Below are 15,178 nucleotides of genomic sequence, written 5' to 3'. Positions count from 1 at the left end.
CTGTTGTCTTTCTCAGGGACGAGGCTAACACAGCAGAGTCCACTTTGCTCCATGTCCACAAACGAGCACCATGAGAAGTTTCAGCTGAGCTCTAGAGATGAAACCTGACATTCTTTTGACGTTATGAACTTATCAACAGCCTTGGAGGACACATTAACAAGAATATAGTTCAGTAGATGTTTACATTTCTACACTCCTTTTTACGGTTTTGACAAACAACTCGTTCTGTGACTGAACGCCTCGACTTTCTTTTGAAGTCGTTTGCGGGAATTCACTCGACGAGGAACACGAGTAAGACCAGTTTTTCTGCATGATTTTGTTGGAGATGATGGAGCAAAACAAACTCGTAATGCATGCCAACACGATGGAAAAACACGGTCACGCAACAGACATGTCAGGTTTGATTTAATTAATTAGGTCAGCCACGAACTTCTCTGTAGACCAAAGGGTTCTGGAGCCAAATGTGAGTCCATCTGTCCATCCAAACTGGGCCATGACGCAACAGGATCGCTAATTTCCAACAGAGCAGACGGAAAAAAAAGAATCAGAGCTGCAGAAATCCAGTCACTGTGCAGAAACAAACGTCTGCAAACCTTAATGGACAGAAGCTACGCTGGAAATAAGAGTGGGCCAAACATCCTCCGCAACCATGAAGGAGACTGATAAAGTCCTCGAGAAACACTGATGTATTCCTGCTGAAAGAGGTTCTGCAAGCTTCTGGATCACCACTTTGTTCAACAAATGAAATAAATGACTTTATAATCGAGGTAAATTAGTAAAATAATTTATCCCAACCGAAGAGCGGAAGTGGACAAAAATGTGTGTGGTGCGTTGAACTGCCGGACAGGTTTGAATGAGCTCACTGGGTGTTGTGTTCAGAACAGGGAGAAGAGCAAACATCGTCCCAGATGGAGGATCTATTTTCTCCAAACAGCCTCCCAGTACAGTTTAACACCAACAGAACCCTCAGACAGAGGCTGGTCCATCCTGAGGATAGGAACCCCCCAAACCCAGACTGAGCGGTGTCTGCAGGGATGTTCATAAACTAAAGAACCTCTCCACAGACACATGGCTCGACACCAGAGAGCAGCTGTTCAGGACCAGATGCAGAGGTCCACCTACACCTCCAGGATAAGGGACACTCTGCTGATGACCAGCAGGTCCAGGTGTTGGACAGAGAGGACAGATTATTTGAAGGGGGGTGGCGGTGGGTGAAGGAAGCCAAGTCTCAGATTTAAACTTTCAAAAACTTTCAATGCAGCATTAGGCCTGATTCCAGGTCAGCTCCAGTCCAATTCACACCTTCATGCAGGTGAACAAAACATCTCTATGAACCAGGCAGACGAAGAGCCCACGAGCCTCCATTGTGAGAGTGAGTAGTCCCTGTCTAACCTGCAGCTGAAGAACACAACCAGGCCTCTCATGGCCTAGTCGTGGAGTTCCTCAGGGTTCAGTGCTTGGACCAATGCTCTTTAAATTATGCTTCCATTAGGTAAAGTTCTTAAACAGCATGGGAAATATTTTCATTGTTAAGCTGATGATATACAACAAAGTTCATGCTGAGTCATCCAGGTACCAAACCCAATCATGCTCAGTCAGGTCATCTGGACAGTTTATTTTTTGTAAAAATGTTTCGTCCTCTATCCAGAGTGTTTAATCAGTCTGAGGAGTTCCAAGTAAACTGTTTCCCCACCAAGCAGTAAACTCCTTAAGTGGACCAACCAGTTTGCTGGAGATAAGATGGTTTCTGGGGGCAGTCCTGTCCCCCATCGACTCCACCCAGGCAGGTGGCCACAGCCAAAGTGGTGATGATATACAGTTATATTTGTCCATGAAACCCATGAATCCAGTCAGCTACTTAGACTACAAGCATGTCTTAAAGACATAAAAACCTGGATGACACTTAATTTTCTGCTTTTGAACACAGACAAGACTGAGGTTTTAGTTTTTGGACCTGAGCATCTTGGGAATAAAATTTTCAGCCTTTCTCCCTCCTTAGATGACATTAATCTGTCCTCCAGCTCGAATGTTAAAAATCTTGGTGTTATTTTTGATCAGGACATGTCTTGTATCCCCCACATTAAGAACATTACTAGAACCACCTTCTTCCACCTGCATGATATCACTATAGTTAGGGTTGGCTTGTTATGCTGCTATAGGCTTATACTACTTGAGAACAAATTGACCTAATTTCCTTAAGTTAATTGTTAAAATTGAATAGTTTTTCATTTGATATTGTTTCTATCTTAACATGTGATTCTTGATCTGCCATTGTGTATCTGTTCTTACCAAACCCAGCTGGTCGAAGCAGATGGACGCTTGTCCTGAGCCTGGTTCTGCTAAAGGTTTCTTCCTCATGAAGGAGTTTTTCCTTTCCACTGTCGCCTTCATGCTTGTTCAAGATGAAAGTTCTGTGATGGAGTTAAACTCAAAGCAGTCTGCTCCTCGGATCATTTCTGTTAATAACTTACCTGTACTTTTTATATATTAATGTTTCTGTTCAGTGCCCTGAGATGACTTCTGTTGTGACTTGGTGCTATATAAATACAGTAAACTGAAGTGAATGCAGTTCATGAAGTTTTATAAAGCTGTGAACTCCACACAGAATAGAAGTCCAGTTTATTTTATTTTTAGACCGTCATTAAACCTTGAAAACGACTGACTCAGTCCGTTTTACAGATACTCAAAATATGGAACAGTTTTAGCTGAATCTGACCCCCACAGCTGCCATTACCCAACACAGAAATGACTGCAACTTCGATATTTTGCTCAAATTTAATGTGGTAGTAGATGAGTCATTCATAACATTCCTCAAGCCAAAGCACATTATGGGAAATGAGTATGAAGTTGTTTTGAAGGTTTTACTAAAACAGCCATTATTGTCATCCCTCCTCAGCGTGACATTAGTCACATACTCTGGAATGAAATGTGGCAATATGTGTTCTTTATGTCATCTTTGCTGGAGAGCAAGGAGTTTTCCAACAGAGAACCGAAGAGACTTACTGACTCAAGAGTATAAATGTTTTATTCATAAAAGGGAAGTGACGGGGGGGTTGGACCAGGAGACCCTGGGGAGGGAAAGATAGAGAAAGTATCTTGTGATCATTTGGAGAATTTCCTTGACTCCAAAAATTAGAGATTAGTCTTGCAGTGTTTGTTTCTCTTTCAGTCTAGGAGGAGGAGGCATGGAAGATTCCAGTATTTCCAGGAGTATAGAAGATCTCCAGGAGGTGACTGTGTGTCCATTCAGCAAGCAACAAGATGAAGAGCCAGCGAAGCCCAGGTGTCCAAACGTATCTTACAGAGGGTGAGGCTGGGTCCAGGTGATGGACGCAGAAACGAAGAACCAAACGGGAGCTGGTGGCTGAAACATCCTGACCAACAATCTTAACATTAGACAGAAACTCCAGCTCATGGAACAATGTGTCTGGCGTGGGTGGACCAACGCTCGAGAGTCAGTTTGTGGTCGGGCTTCAAGCTTTTTGCTGCTCTGGATCATCAAGATGGCCGCTGCAGCTGTGACAGACGGGGAACACCTGCTGCTTCTGTGCTTGGAGACTGGGAGAGGGGAACCAGGAACTGGAACCCTCACACTTTAAAGTGTTATTTTAATATTAATCCCTATATTCTTTCATCTTTATGCTAGAAACTGCTCATTCTGACTGAAAGGAGGCTCATTTCAGTTTAAAACAACCTTCAGTCCTGCTGCTGTTCAGGTAATTCACTTGTTAATGGTTGGTTTGTTGAAATGAGGTCACTAACAGGTGTCGCAGGTGTGATTTCTTTCTTTTTTTTTTTTTTTTTTGTGCACCTCCTCAGTTGTTTGTTTCAGTTCGACTTGCCAACCTGCTGTAACCTGAATTTCACGTTGCTAAAGACACGGCAGGGGGTGGGTTTAAGGCATTCTGCAGACGGGGCTGGTTCCAGAGCGGTCAGTGATCTGATCTGAGCTGAAGCAAAGATAAACTTTCAGCTCATTTGATCTTAAAGCTCAGATCTGAAAAGAAACTAAACACCTGCGTTGTTTAGTTTTACATACTCGTTAGTGCAGAGCTCGACGTTTGAAAAGAAACTGGTGGTTTCTGTCAAGACGAGCGGCAGGAGCTTTCAACATGTACGGCGCTAATTACTCAGGTAAGAAACAGCTGCTTCAGGGTGTGGAAAGTGTTTTTAGTTTGATGGATGAATTGTAAATCCGATGATTTAGATTAATTGGTCACATTTACTGAAAGCCAAGAGCTCCAGGGGCATCCATTGCCATTATTGTTTGTTTTATGGTTTTAAAATCTAGTTTTATTAAAAAAATGAACACATCTGTGGGCAGAGCTGAGCACATCCATGGGCCTGATTTGGCCCCCGGGCCGCCAGTTGAATAACCCTGATTTAGAGGTTCCAGTGCTGTAAGACTTCATCAATGGGTTGTGTTCTCCTCAACACCCTGTGCTCATCATCTCAGACATTTCAGATTATAAATAACTCCTCTTCAGGGTAAAACATGCAGCAGTCGAGAATGAAAACTATTTTAAGAATGTATTTCAATGGGAGTGCGGGCCTCTAAGAAAATAGGTGTTCTCACCTGGTTAATCTGGAAAACTATTATGATTTTTAAGCGCACACCTGTTTTCCTGCATAAATAACCCTAAATAATAACTATAACTGACAATAAATGAACTTTATGAGACAAGAGTTGAGTTTGGGAACGAGTTAAAATTTCACAGCAGTAGTTGCAGACTGGGGGGACTGGTCCAACCTGATGGGTCTCAGTTTAACAGACCTGAGTCCCATCTTTCCAGAATCCATCATCAATTTTCCTTCAAGTTCCTGAATTCTCCCACTGCTGGTTTTGATCCAGTCGCTGCAACTCATGATGGTTATTCTGTATTTTTTAACTGGTTTTTAAGCTAAAAGTACATCCCCCCCCCCCCCCCCCCACCCCCCCCCCCCAGTAATGAGATATTCATGCATAGCCCATCCTCATTACCAGTAAATATATTGACAGAATTCAGGAGCTGATGTGGGATTTCACTTGTTTCATTCATATCTGTTCACTGTTTTAATGGAATATTTTGCTAACAAACACATTTTCTAAAATTTTATCGAAAATCTTTGATTATGCTGCAGTGATTGACTGATTTTATGTTTTACCGAATTATTTTTGATTGAGAACATTAATCAGGTGCGTTTTTTTTATTTTTTATTTTTTTATTTTGTTACTTAAGCAAATTAATTTTTAATAAAATTAAAACTCATTACTTTACTCTGTTATTCTTGTCACAGTGACGGTGCATAAATGCCCGGCAGTCATGTTCAGTTTTTTTAATATTTCATCCCGAGAACGGAAATGTTGGAGAGTCATGCAACATAGTTTAATGCACAGTCACACCCTGAAGAGAGGAATTAATTTTTTTATTCTTGTGGCTTTCACGTTCCATTCCTGTGAACTGGTTTGACTGCCCTTTGGTTTTGTTTTATCTTTTCTTTTCTTTCAAATCTTAGCAGTGAATAAAACTGATGTTCTGCTGACCATAGCATGTTTCTATGTTAAGCACCTACACAGGATGAGTCATTTGGAAAACTACTTTACAAAAAAAAAAAAATGTTTTTTAATAAAATTAATAGCTGGAGCACGCTTAGATTAAATGTTTTAAACCCTAAAGTCACAGCCAACTGCTGAAGATCCAGCAGAAAGATGTTTTCTTCCATTTCACAAGTTTAATGTTTGTCAAGCATTCACATAATAAATTTTTCTTGTTTTTTTTTTTTAGGGGGGGTTGTGCCATTTCAACAATTAATTTATTGAATCATTCAGGACATTCCTGCTATGGCTTCTGGTATCTGTACAATTTTAACTTTTTGATATATTTGTTGTTTCTCTCATTAAAAATGAAAAATCTCCATCAAATCTTTTTTGTGCTGTTTTAGCTGTTCTGCTTCAGCTCTTTGTAGATATTTTTCTGATAATTTTATTCATTCTTGCTGCCATTTTCCACCTTTTTGTGATTCTTTTGAATATTTTCAACTTTATGTTCCTTTCTGCTTATTGCAAACTTATCGTTAGCCGTTTTAACTACATTTATTTGCTAATTTGAGCTTTTTAAGATCATTTCATTTTCTGTTTGGCTAATTCCAGATTTTTTTTTTTTTTTTTTTTTTTTTTTTGTAATCCGTTCGGTCTCTGCATATTTCAGCTTATTCGGCTTATTTCTGCTCCGTTCAGCTTTTTCAACACATTTTCACTGTTATTTTCAGCAAATGCCAGTTGTTCAAATTCAACTCTCATTGGGTTTAGAGATGGAACATTTTCAGCTTCTTCAGCAGCTTTCAGCAATAACACTGCATTTTCACAGGAAATGACTTTTCTCTAATTATAATTTCTGTTTGTACTGCGGTGGTCATTGGTGTGATTGTTTTCAAATGAGTACACAGCAGGAATCTAACTTTATCTGCTAAAATACTCAACTATGTTTGGTTTTCTATGTGAATAAACCTCATTTCACAATTAGTATTTTAAATATTTTGTTTTCAGTTAGGTTTTGTCTTCTATAATGGTTCTTTAATAATAATTCAGATTTAACCTGTGGAGCAGCATCATTTGAATAAACCATGCTGGTTTACTGAAGTCATGACCTCAGATTAGAAACCCGTGTGATGCGTTCAGGGGACAACATGACAAGAACTCAAACAAAAAGTCAAAGATAACATTCAGATTATCTTCTAAAACAAACAAAAGCACAACTCCTCAGTGATGAAGAGCGGATATACAAGAAGAAACTCATTTTATTTACCGATGTTACAATCGGGTTTTATTTACCAAAAAAATGTTTGCTGGATTGCCATATTTGTGGATATTTTAAACTGAACTCAGAGAAACTCATATTTCAGTTTTAATTATGCAGTTGTATAAATTTGTAGCTGAAAGAGAAACATGATGGAAGAAAATGTCACTTGTCCTGTGGAAGGAGGAGTTTTGGACCAAAACAAATTGAATTATGGATATCTAAAATAACCCGTTTCTTTTTACACATTAATGCAGTCATCTTAATGTCTGCAGTTATTTTAATTTAAATCTATATTGTACGTGCAAGTTAAATTTAGTAGCAAATCCAAATAAGGGTGAAAAAACTGTGCTCAGCTAATCTTTGGGTGATAGTGATGATTAGTTTATGTTTAGCTAAAAAAAAGTGCTGGAATGTTGTGACATTTCACGAACTTTACTTGAAGGTGTAAGCTTCTTATCTCGGGCTTAAAAAACAAACAAACATTTTATGCTGGTTAAACTGACTTCTGGACGTGTTAAACGAAAAGATCCCCTAAAGCCAGTGTTTGGCTTGTCTCCTACATTGTGTTGCAACATGTGGCCTCTGTGGGAAATGTAAATCCTTCTGTGGCTGGAGTGTGCAAACGTTTTTGTATGTTGGACAAAACTGTCAAAATGAAAGTATACCTTCAGACGCATCACCCTGACACTCTTCACCTCTACTACATTCTTTGCCAACTCCTCCTTCAGGACCACCCCACTCCATTTCTCTTTCTATCCACACTGTGGAAAAACAGTTGAACCCTGCTTCAACGCTGTGAGCCTTGCTGCCCTTCCATTTGGTCTCTTGGACACAGAAAATGTCTACCTTCCCTGTCTGCATCATGTCAGCCAGCTATCTACTTTTAAATGTCGTCTTTTAAATGTCATAGTATAGCAGTAATCACAACCACATGTTTGTATGGTACAAAATTACATGTATAAAGTATCGCTATTAAATTTACACAGGTCTACTTTTGCATTTTTCACTTAAGCCTGCAGGCCAAAATGATGTCATTCTTAAACTCCAGCTGTGGGCAACAAATCACTCCAAGTGCTGCAAATGGCCCTTAGGACGCACAATGGCCATCCCTTTTCTATGTTAACAAAAGAGTTGAACACATCTTATGTAGCATAACTAACAAAAACATTATTTGATGCTTGGCTTTTACCACATTCATAACCTTTGCATTCCACCTGACCGTCAGATGAAGAGTATGAAGTTGGACCTGTTGGATGAAACAAATGTAGCATCATTCTAAGTCAATGCTGATTTTCTTGTTGTTCTACAGATGTGTTGTCAACACACAAAGAGAACCTGATTATTAATGTGCCTATCATAGTTACCCAATCTCAGATTGGTTTCCGTTGCGTTCCTTCTGACAGCGCAGCTTTGGATTATGAACAGTATATTTCTGTCTGACAGGGTTCGGGAGCAGCATAAAAGTGGAGGAAAAGAGGATTGTTCTGGTTGGGAAGACCGGAGTGGGGAAGAGCGCAACGGGAAACACCATCCTGGGGAGGGAGGCCTTCGAGTCGGACATGTCCCCATCTTCGCTCACGGCCGACTGTCAAAAAGCCAAGGGCGTGATTGATGGTCGGCCAGTGTCTGTCATCGACACGCCGGGTCTCTTCGACACCAATTTCACTCAGGATGAAGTGCTGGACAAGATCAAGATGTGCATCTCCCTGTCTTCTCCGGGTCCTCACGCCTTCCTGGTGGTTCTCCAGATGGGCAGGTTCACCAAGGAGGAGAAGGACACCGTCAAGATGATTCAGACCACTTTTGGAGAAGCTGCAGACAGATACACGATGGTCCTGTTCACGCACGGAGACCACCTGAAGCATCAGTCCATTGAGAGCTTCATTTCCGAGAGCGCAGACCTGAAGGCCCTCATCTACAAGTGCCACAACAGGTACCACGTCTTCAACAATGAGATCAAAGACCCCAAGCAAACCTGGCAGCTGCTGGACAAGATCGATGAGATGATCAGGAGTAACGGTGGAGGCTACTACTCCAACGACATGTTCGTTAAAGCGGAGGCGGCCATACTGAAGGAGAAGGAGCGGATCCTGAAGGAAATGGAAGAAGACCGGCTGAAGGAGCTGGAGCTGCTCCGAGCCAAATACTCGGGGAGCGCTTTCTACAGAGAGGAGAACAAGCTGACCATGAGGTACGACTGCGAAGCTCGCAACCGAGCTGAGAAGTCCAACGCCTTCCTGGCTGCGCCAACCATCGCCGTGGCCGCGTCCTGCGGCGCCGTCGTCGGAGGCCTGTTGGGGCTGGTTGGGGGTCCGATAGGCGCGGCGGTCGGAGTCGCCGCCGGAGCGGCTGTCGGAGCTGCCATTGGAGTTTTGGCGATAAAAGTCAATGAAGGCTGCCATGTGCAGTAAAACGTGAAGGACAGAACGTACCAAAGCTTTTCGTCGTCATCAGAACCCGTTCGGTGAATTTATGTACATTATGTGATAAATCTTAACAGCTTTTTTACTGAGGCTTTCCTGTAAATAGATTAAATCATTTATTACACTAGATTATGACTGATGGAGTAAAATATGACTCCATCTAAAAAAATAATCTCATTTGTGGGCGCTCAAATTCACAAGTATGGAAAAAAAAAAAAAAAAATCCAGAAAGTGACTCGGATTACTTGTACTCTCTGTGCTTGTTCTTTGTAGCTGGAAGGAAATCTGTTGGAAACTTTTTACTCCGTGCTTTGGCTCAGCAGAGGATGATGACGGCTTCATACGATTCTTCTAGAAAAGCTTCCAAACGTTTTAGAAACATCTTTTAAAACTTGACCAGAATCCATGTTTTCATGCTCAAACGGTTTTTAAAGCCATGAATGGAAGAAGGCTGCAGACGAAGAGGCAGTGCACTGTTAATAACTACTAATGAATTTAAGCGTCGATGATTTTCTTTAATTTTGGTACACTTTCTGGTTGATTTGTGTAAATCTAAAATGAGTTGTTAATATTTTAAAACGATTCTGTAGTTTCTTGCCACACTTTAAAAAGTTGAAATAAAGATTAAAACAATGTCTTATACTAATGTCCTTTTTGTCTTAACATGCTTTATGCCATTTTAGAAGGTCTCAGCCTATAGATTCGTACCTGTGTGGGATGTTATGACAGTTTTAATCAGGATTTTTAAGATGCCTTGTTTTAGTTCAGATGACCTGCAGGTCTTTTTAGCAGCAGATCTTGAAAAAATGCAGGTGTTCAGGTCCACTTTTATACAAACGAGTTGCAGAAAACCTCTGGATGGAACATTGACATGTTCCAGTTCTGTTCTTTCAAGTCTAAATGATTAAATTAGGCTTATCTGACTTGAACAGGTTTAGCTGACGGTGTTGTGTTTAGGATAAGACAGTTTTTATCAGTTGTTTCTAATAGACAAAGCAAAATCTTCCATTCCTCCTCTTTCTTTCAGCTTTTCCCTCTTCAGGGGTTTCCACAGCGAGTCATCCTCCTCCAACTGCATCCATATATGTCTTCTTTGTCCTTTTTCCTCGCAGCTGCATTTCTAACATCCTTCTACCAGTATACCCACTGTCCCTCCTCTGGACATGTCCAAACCATCTCAGTCTGGTCTCTCTAACTTTATCTTCCAGTTGTTCAACCTGTGCTGCACCTCTGATGATCTCATTCCTAATCTTATCCAGCCTTGTCACGCCTAAGGAGAACCTCAACATCTTCATTTCTGTCACTCCCCGTTCTGTCTCCTGTCTTTTTGTCCATGTCTCTGTCTCCAGACCATACAACACAGCTGGTAAATTTTTCCTTTGACCTTTGCCGACACCCTTTTGTCACAAATCACTCCTGAAACTTTTCTCCATCTGGCCTGGACTCTTTTGCACCTCTGTACTACACTCCCCATTGTCCTGGACAGCGGACCCCAAGTACTTTAAGTCTTGAAAATCTTACGTTCCTCTTAAAGATCTCAAAACTGTCATCGGTGCTTTCATCACCTCCAGACTGGACTGCTGCAACTCTTTATATGTTGGTTTGGAACAATCATCTCTCCATCACTGAGCCCAGAACGCTGCTGCACATCTTTTTAACAGGAACCAGAAGGCAGGACCACATCAGTCCTGTTTTAGCCGACTTAACTGGCTGCCTGTTCCTTTTCCTATTGATTTTAAGATTCTTCTTCTGAATTTTCAAGTTTTAAGTGACTCTGCACCCAGTTATTTAGTGGACCTTTTGCATTTCATAATCCAAACAGCATTGATATCTTCCGGTCAGATGCTTTTGGTGCAGCCAAGGACAAAATTAAAATGCATGGGGGGATCGGGCTTTTGCTGTGGCAGCCCCCCAGACTCTGCAGAACGAATTTCAATGGGCAGATTGTTCCAGAATCCATTAAATCCCGCCTAAAAACTCAGTTTGCTCTGGCTTTTAACTCCTGTTTGGTTAGACTTCCATGTGGACATCTGAGGTTCTTGTTTTAGTTTGTTCTTAACCTATTTTATTATACTCGTTTTAAAATGGTTGATCTTTCAGTTATTTTATTGCTGATTTCTTGTTTGTGAAGCACTTTGGTCAACAGCGATATTTCAATAAAGTTGGCATTGACAGCTGAGAATAAGGTCCAACTGGATCTCGAGGACTCGTGAAAATGATAAAACCTGGAGTTCATTCTTCTAGTCGGTATCAGAAGCTGACGGCTTGAAAATAACCTGACACCAAAGCTGTTGTTTTTGTTTTTGGCAGAATCGAAGAAGAAAAACGGCAGCGCCTATCGGATCGTGTTGTTGGGAAAGACGGGATGTGGGAAAAGCGCCACAGGGAACACCATCCTGGGAAGAGAGGCGTTCCAGTCTGAGGCGTGTCCAACTTCTTGGACTCTCGATTGTAAACGGGTCGACGGGGACGTCCGAGGCACACCGGTGGCGGTTGTCGACACACCGGGGCTCTTTGACACCAACTTCACCGGAGAAGAAGTGCTGAAGAAGATCCAAGTTTGCCTCTCTCTGGCTGCGCCTGGTCCTCACGTCTTCCTGGTGGTCCTGAGGCTGGGGAGGTTCACCAAAGAGGAGGAAGACACCCTGAATATCATTCTGGAAACCTTTGGTGAGGACATCACCAAACACGCAATACTGCTGTTCACTCACGGAGACAAGTTGAAAAAACAAACCATTAATCAGTTTATTTCCAAGAGCGAGGCGCTGAAGAGCCTCGTCGACGGTTTCGCCAACAAATACCACGTTTTCAACAACGAGTCAAAGGACGACAGACAAGTGGTGAAGCTGCTGGAAATCATTGAAAGAATAATTCTGGATAATCAGGGGAAGTGTTACACCAAAAAGATGTTCAGCAGGGCGAAACGGTTGTCGAAGAAGGAGAAACAGAGGACGTCCAAGGCGCTGAAGGCGGTGGAGCAGCAGAGGAGGAACACGCTGAAGGCCGAGGTGGAGCACGACATGAAGCTGACGGGGCGTTCCACGAAACCCAACAAATGTGTTGTCCAGTGATAAACTATTTTCAGATGGCAAGGTGGATACACCTCATACAGCTCCTCTGACACAACCTCATGAAGATCAGGACTCACAGCTGCCCGAAACATCTGGAATGAACACTAGAGGTGCACAGTTAAACACAATGTAGTTCACAAAGTTCAGTTTATTTTTGTTTTAATGTTCTTTTTTTATATATATTTATCTGATGAAAAGGTGAATTTGTTTCTACAGCATTTGCAACAAATGTACGGTGGCCCTTAAAGTACAAAAAACAGATTTACTTTAATGCAGTCAGATAAAAATCCCAGCTGCTCCCTTCTTTTTGTTGTTTTAGTGCTCTCTGCTTCTTATGTAAAATAGTTTGTCTCCTGATTTGCTCTGGTTTAAATTACTTTAGTAGATGAGCAGACGTGATTTATGGTGTTTTTATGGTTATACTATGGTGTGTTAAATTTGAAACAAAGTTCATATAAACTGTTTTTTGTTCCGTGTTCTTTTTATCATTAAAGTTTTTAAAACATGACTAGTTGCCCTCACTTACACTGAAAACAAACAGAAGTGACAGGTATTCATCTTGTTGTGCAATGGATGATGCAATGTGATGTCACCTTTTGACATGTGAAGTTGTCACGTTTTCAGGCCTAATAACAGAATAAATCACATTTTGTGGCACAATTTTAAAATTAGTTCCAAGGCTTTGTCCCAGGCGATTAGTCGGACAGTGAACGGGTGAGAACGGCCTTAATTGGTAAAAGGTAATGCTGTGTTCAAGGCTGGTGAAAAGCTGGGACATCTGAGCCTTAACAGATTTACTGGGTTGTTGAAAGGCATTTCTAACTTGGCACAGAAGTTATAACCGCTATATTATAACACATATGTTTACATTAATGTTACTGGATTTGAAAAATATTTTAAAAAATAAGTAGGTTGTTGTTCATATGGAAAATCTACCAGGAAAAATAAATGTATTACTGGAAAAATCCATTTTCCCAGTAGCTTTTCCACCAGAAGAATAACCTATCAGTCCAGAAAGTTAACATTTAAAAAAACTCAGAAAACTGATAATTTTTTGGGAGAGTTTTTTTTTTTGGTGTGGATATTTGTACATTGGCTAAATCATTCTTCCACTGCAAAAACTACCGGAAAAATATTTTTAGTGTTTCGGTAATCCACTGGGATTATCAAAATCCAGACAAAATAAAACATTTTATTGAGATAGAATGTGAGAAACAATTTATTGAATCTTTTAGCCTGATCAAAAGGCTGTCAATTCATCAGAGCTAATAGCATTAAAAAAAAAAAGTTTTTATAGTACATAAAAAATACTTTTAAGATTTTTAGGTTTCTATATATTCTAGAAACTTTCTTGTGTTTTTTCAGGCCTTACAGCTTCAATAATGTTTGAATTATAAATGTTGAATAATGATTTTGGTTCTGCTGTTCACAAACTTTTAATAATGACCATTGTTTAAAGATCTTATTACCATGATCACCCAGAAACTGTTTCAAAGTATTGGAAGTTGAAATGGTGAAATCATCTTGCAGAAACAGAACCCAAGCATAGTTCAGGATCACCCGAGTCCCGTGTGTTAAACTGAGACAAACTTTTTAAATCCTACAGTAAAGCCACAGGCCAGAAAAATCTTTTAGAAATAATAAAGTGAGTTCTCAGTCTGAGGTGATTTTTAAAAAGGTGTGTTCTTATGTTTGGCCACTAGATGGCAGAAGATCATCCAGTTTTTATCTGTAAACTGTGATTACAGATAAAGAAGCTACAAGTATCTTAAGAAGACAAAAATTGAGCAATTACCTTTTTATGTAAAATTCAAACAATATTTTTGGAGGAGTTAAATAAATACAAATTTATTCTATAGAAAAAATACTTGCAAATATGCTTCAATATTTTGAAAAATATAAAAGATAAATTAATTAATAGTCAGAGCACCCATTTACCGAAGCAGGAGTTGAACATTTTGATGTATACAAATATCGAAGCACGCAGAAGTATTTAGCCTGAAAAAACTGTTGGGATATAAAAAAAAAACCTTAAATATTTTGTGCATCTCAAAGTTATTTAAAGCTCAAGATAACAGAGCTCCCATGTGGTCAAACAGTCACATCCTGCCAAAGAATGATTCAAAGACAAACACTAAAATGTCAACACTCCTTTAATTTTTCTCATTCCAAAGCAGCTGAGATATGCAGTATTAGATTTTGTTGGTTAAAAGTAGCTGCAGTTGTTTTAAAAAACTTGAGTTTCTGCAGCTTTGACTGCACCAACAGCTTTAGACACCTTAAATGATTTCAATGATGGTTTATTTTTAGGAACAACAGATGTTTCCATGATGATAAAGCGTGTTTGTACCAGTTATCAGAGGGACGTTTGTCCTTCAGACACTGAATCTCCTCCGTTGGGTTTGTAGATAAGCTGTGGCTGTGATGAACCAACACTGACCGCATCAGAAATTTGTGCTGATGACCCATAAAACACTCATATTCACTCTGGTGAAATACTTTAACTTCTTCTTTGCTATGTAGAACATTTAAAACAATTTCAACTTTGCATATTTTAGCAAAAAAAATTAAAAGAACTCTGACAGTCTGTCAGTTGATTAATGTATAACATGTTTAACCTGTTAAATGTGTTTTACGTTGTTGACATTTGGACACCTGATGGACGGAGGACATGTTGCAGAGCTGCCAACCTGTTGAAGCGGTGCAGGAATGTTTTATCACGTGAAATAACAGGTGATCAGCTGAAGGTGTGGCTCAGGTGAAGGCGAACAGCCTGAAAAAGCCACAAAAACAACTTTATGAGCAATCTCACACAATAACGTGTGTTTTCAGCTATTATTATAAAACTTTTCTGAAAAATCAATTTATTTATTTCGTGTATCTTATCCTTAGGCCTACTGTTTCT

The 15,178-nt window shown here is 40.1% G+C and overlaps 2 protein-coding genes across 2 annotated transcripts; both read left to right on the top strand.

Moving 5' to 3' along the window:
- The first annotated feature begins 3,908 nt into the window (after positions 1-3,908).
- On the top strand, positions 3,909-9,280 carry LOC119427444 (GTPase IMAP family member 7). Its single transcript, XM_037695063.1, has 2 exons — positions 3,909-4,134; positions 8,223-9,280. The coding sequence occupies exons 1-2, from the start codon at positions 4,113-4,115 to the stop codon at positions 9,188-9,190; spliced, it is 990 nt and encodes a 329-aa protein (XP_037550991.1). The 5' UTR covers positions 3,909-4,112; the 3' UTR covers positions 9,191-9,280.
- A 2,137-nt stretch (positions 9,281-11,417) lies between these two features.
- On the top strand, positions 11,418-12,273 carry LOC119427208 (GTPase IMAP family member 4). Its single transcript, XM_037694788.1, has 2 exons — positions 11,418-11,445; positions 11,513-12,273. Exons 1-2 carry the CDS (start codon positions 11,418-11,420, stop codon positions 12,271-12,273), a joined length of 789 nt encoding a protein of 262 aa, XP_037550716.1.
- The last annotated feature ends 2,905 nt before the right edge of the window (positions 12,274-15,178 follow it).

The sequence above is a fragment of the Nematolebias whitei genome, chromosome 21, assembly GCF_014905685.2.
Source record: "Nematolebias whitei isolate Nwh7 chromosome 21, NemWhi1, whole genome shotgun sequence".
In the NCBI taxonomy this organism is placed as follows: Eukaryota; Metazoa; Chordata; class Actinopteri; order Cyprinodontiformes; family Rivulidae; genus Nematolebias; species Nematolebias whitei.
The sequence above is the reverse complement of the archived record's forward strand: the minus strand, read 5'-3'. Positions and strand labels throughout refer to the sequence as shown.

Bases quoted from the DNA above. Each gene is read 5' to 3' on its own strand.
- LOC119427208 (XM_037694788.1), top strand. From the start codon at position 11,418: ATGATAAAACCTGGAGTTCATTCTTCTA. The intron at 11,446-11,512 runs GTCGGTATCAGA...TGTTTTTGGCAG, and splicing joins ACCTGGAGTTCATTCTTCTA to AATCGAAGAAGAAAAACGGC.
- LOC119427444 (XM_037695063.1), top strand. From the start codon at position 4,113: ATGTACGGCGCTAATTACTCAG. The intron at 4,135-8,222 runs GTAAGAAACAGC...TCTGTCTGACAG, and splicing joins GTACGGCGCTAATTACTCAG to GGTTCGGGAGCAGCATAAAA.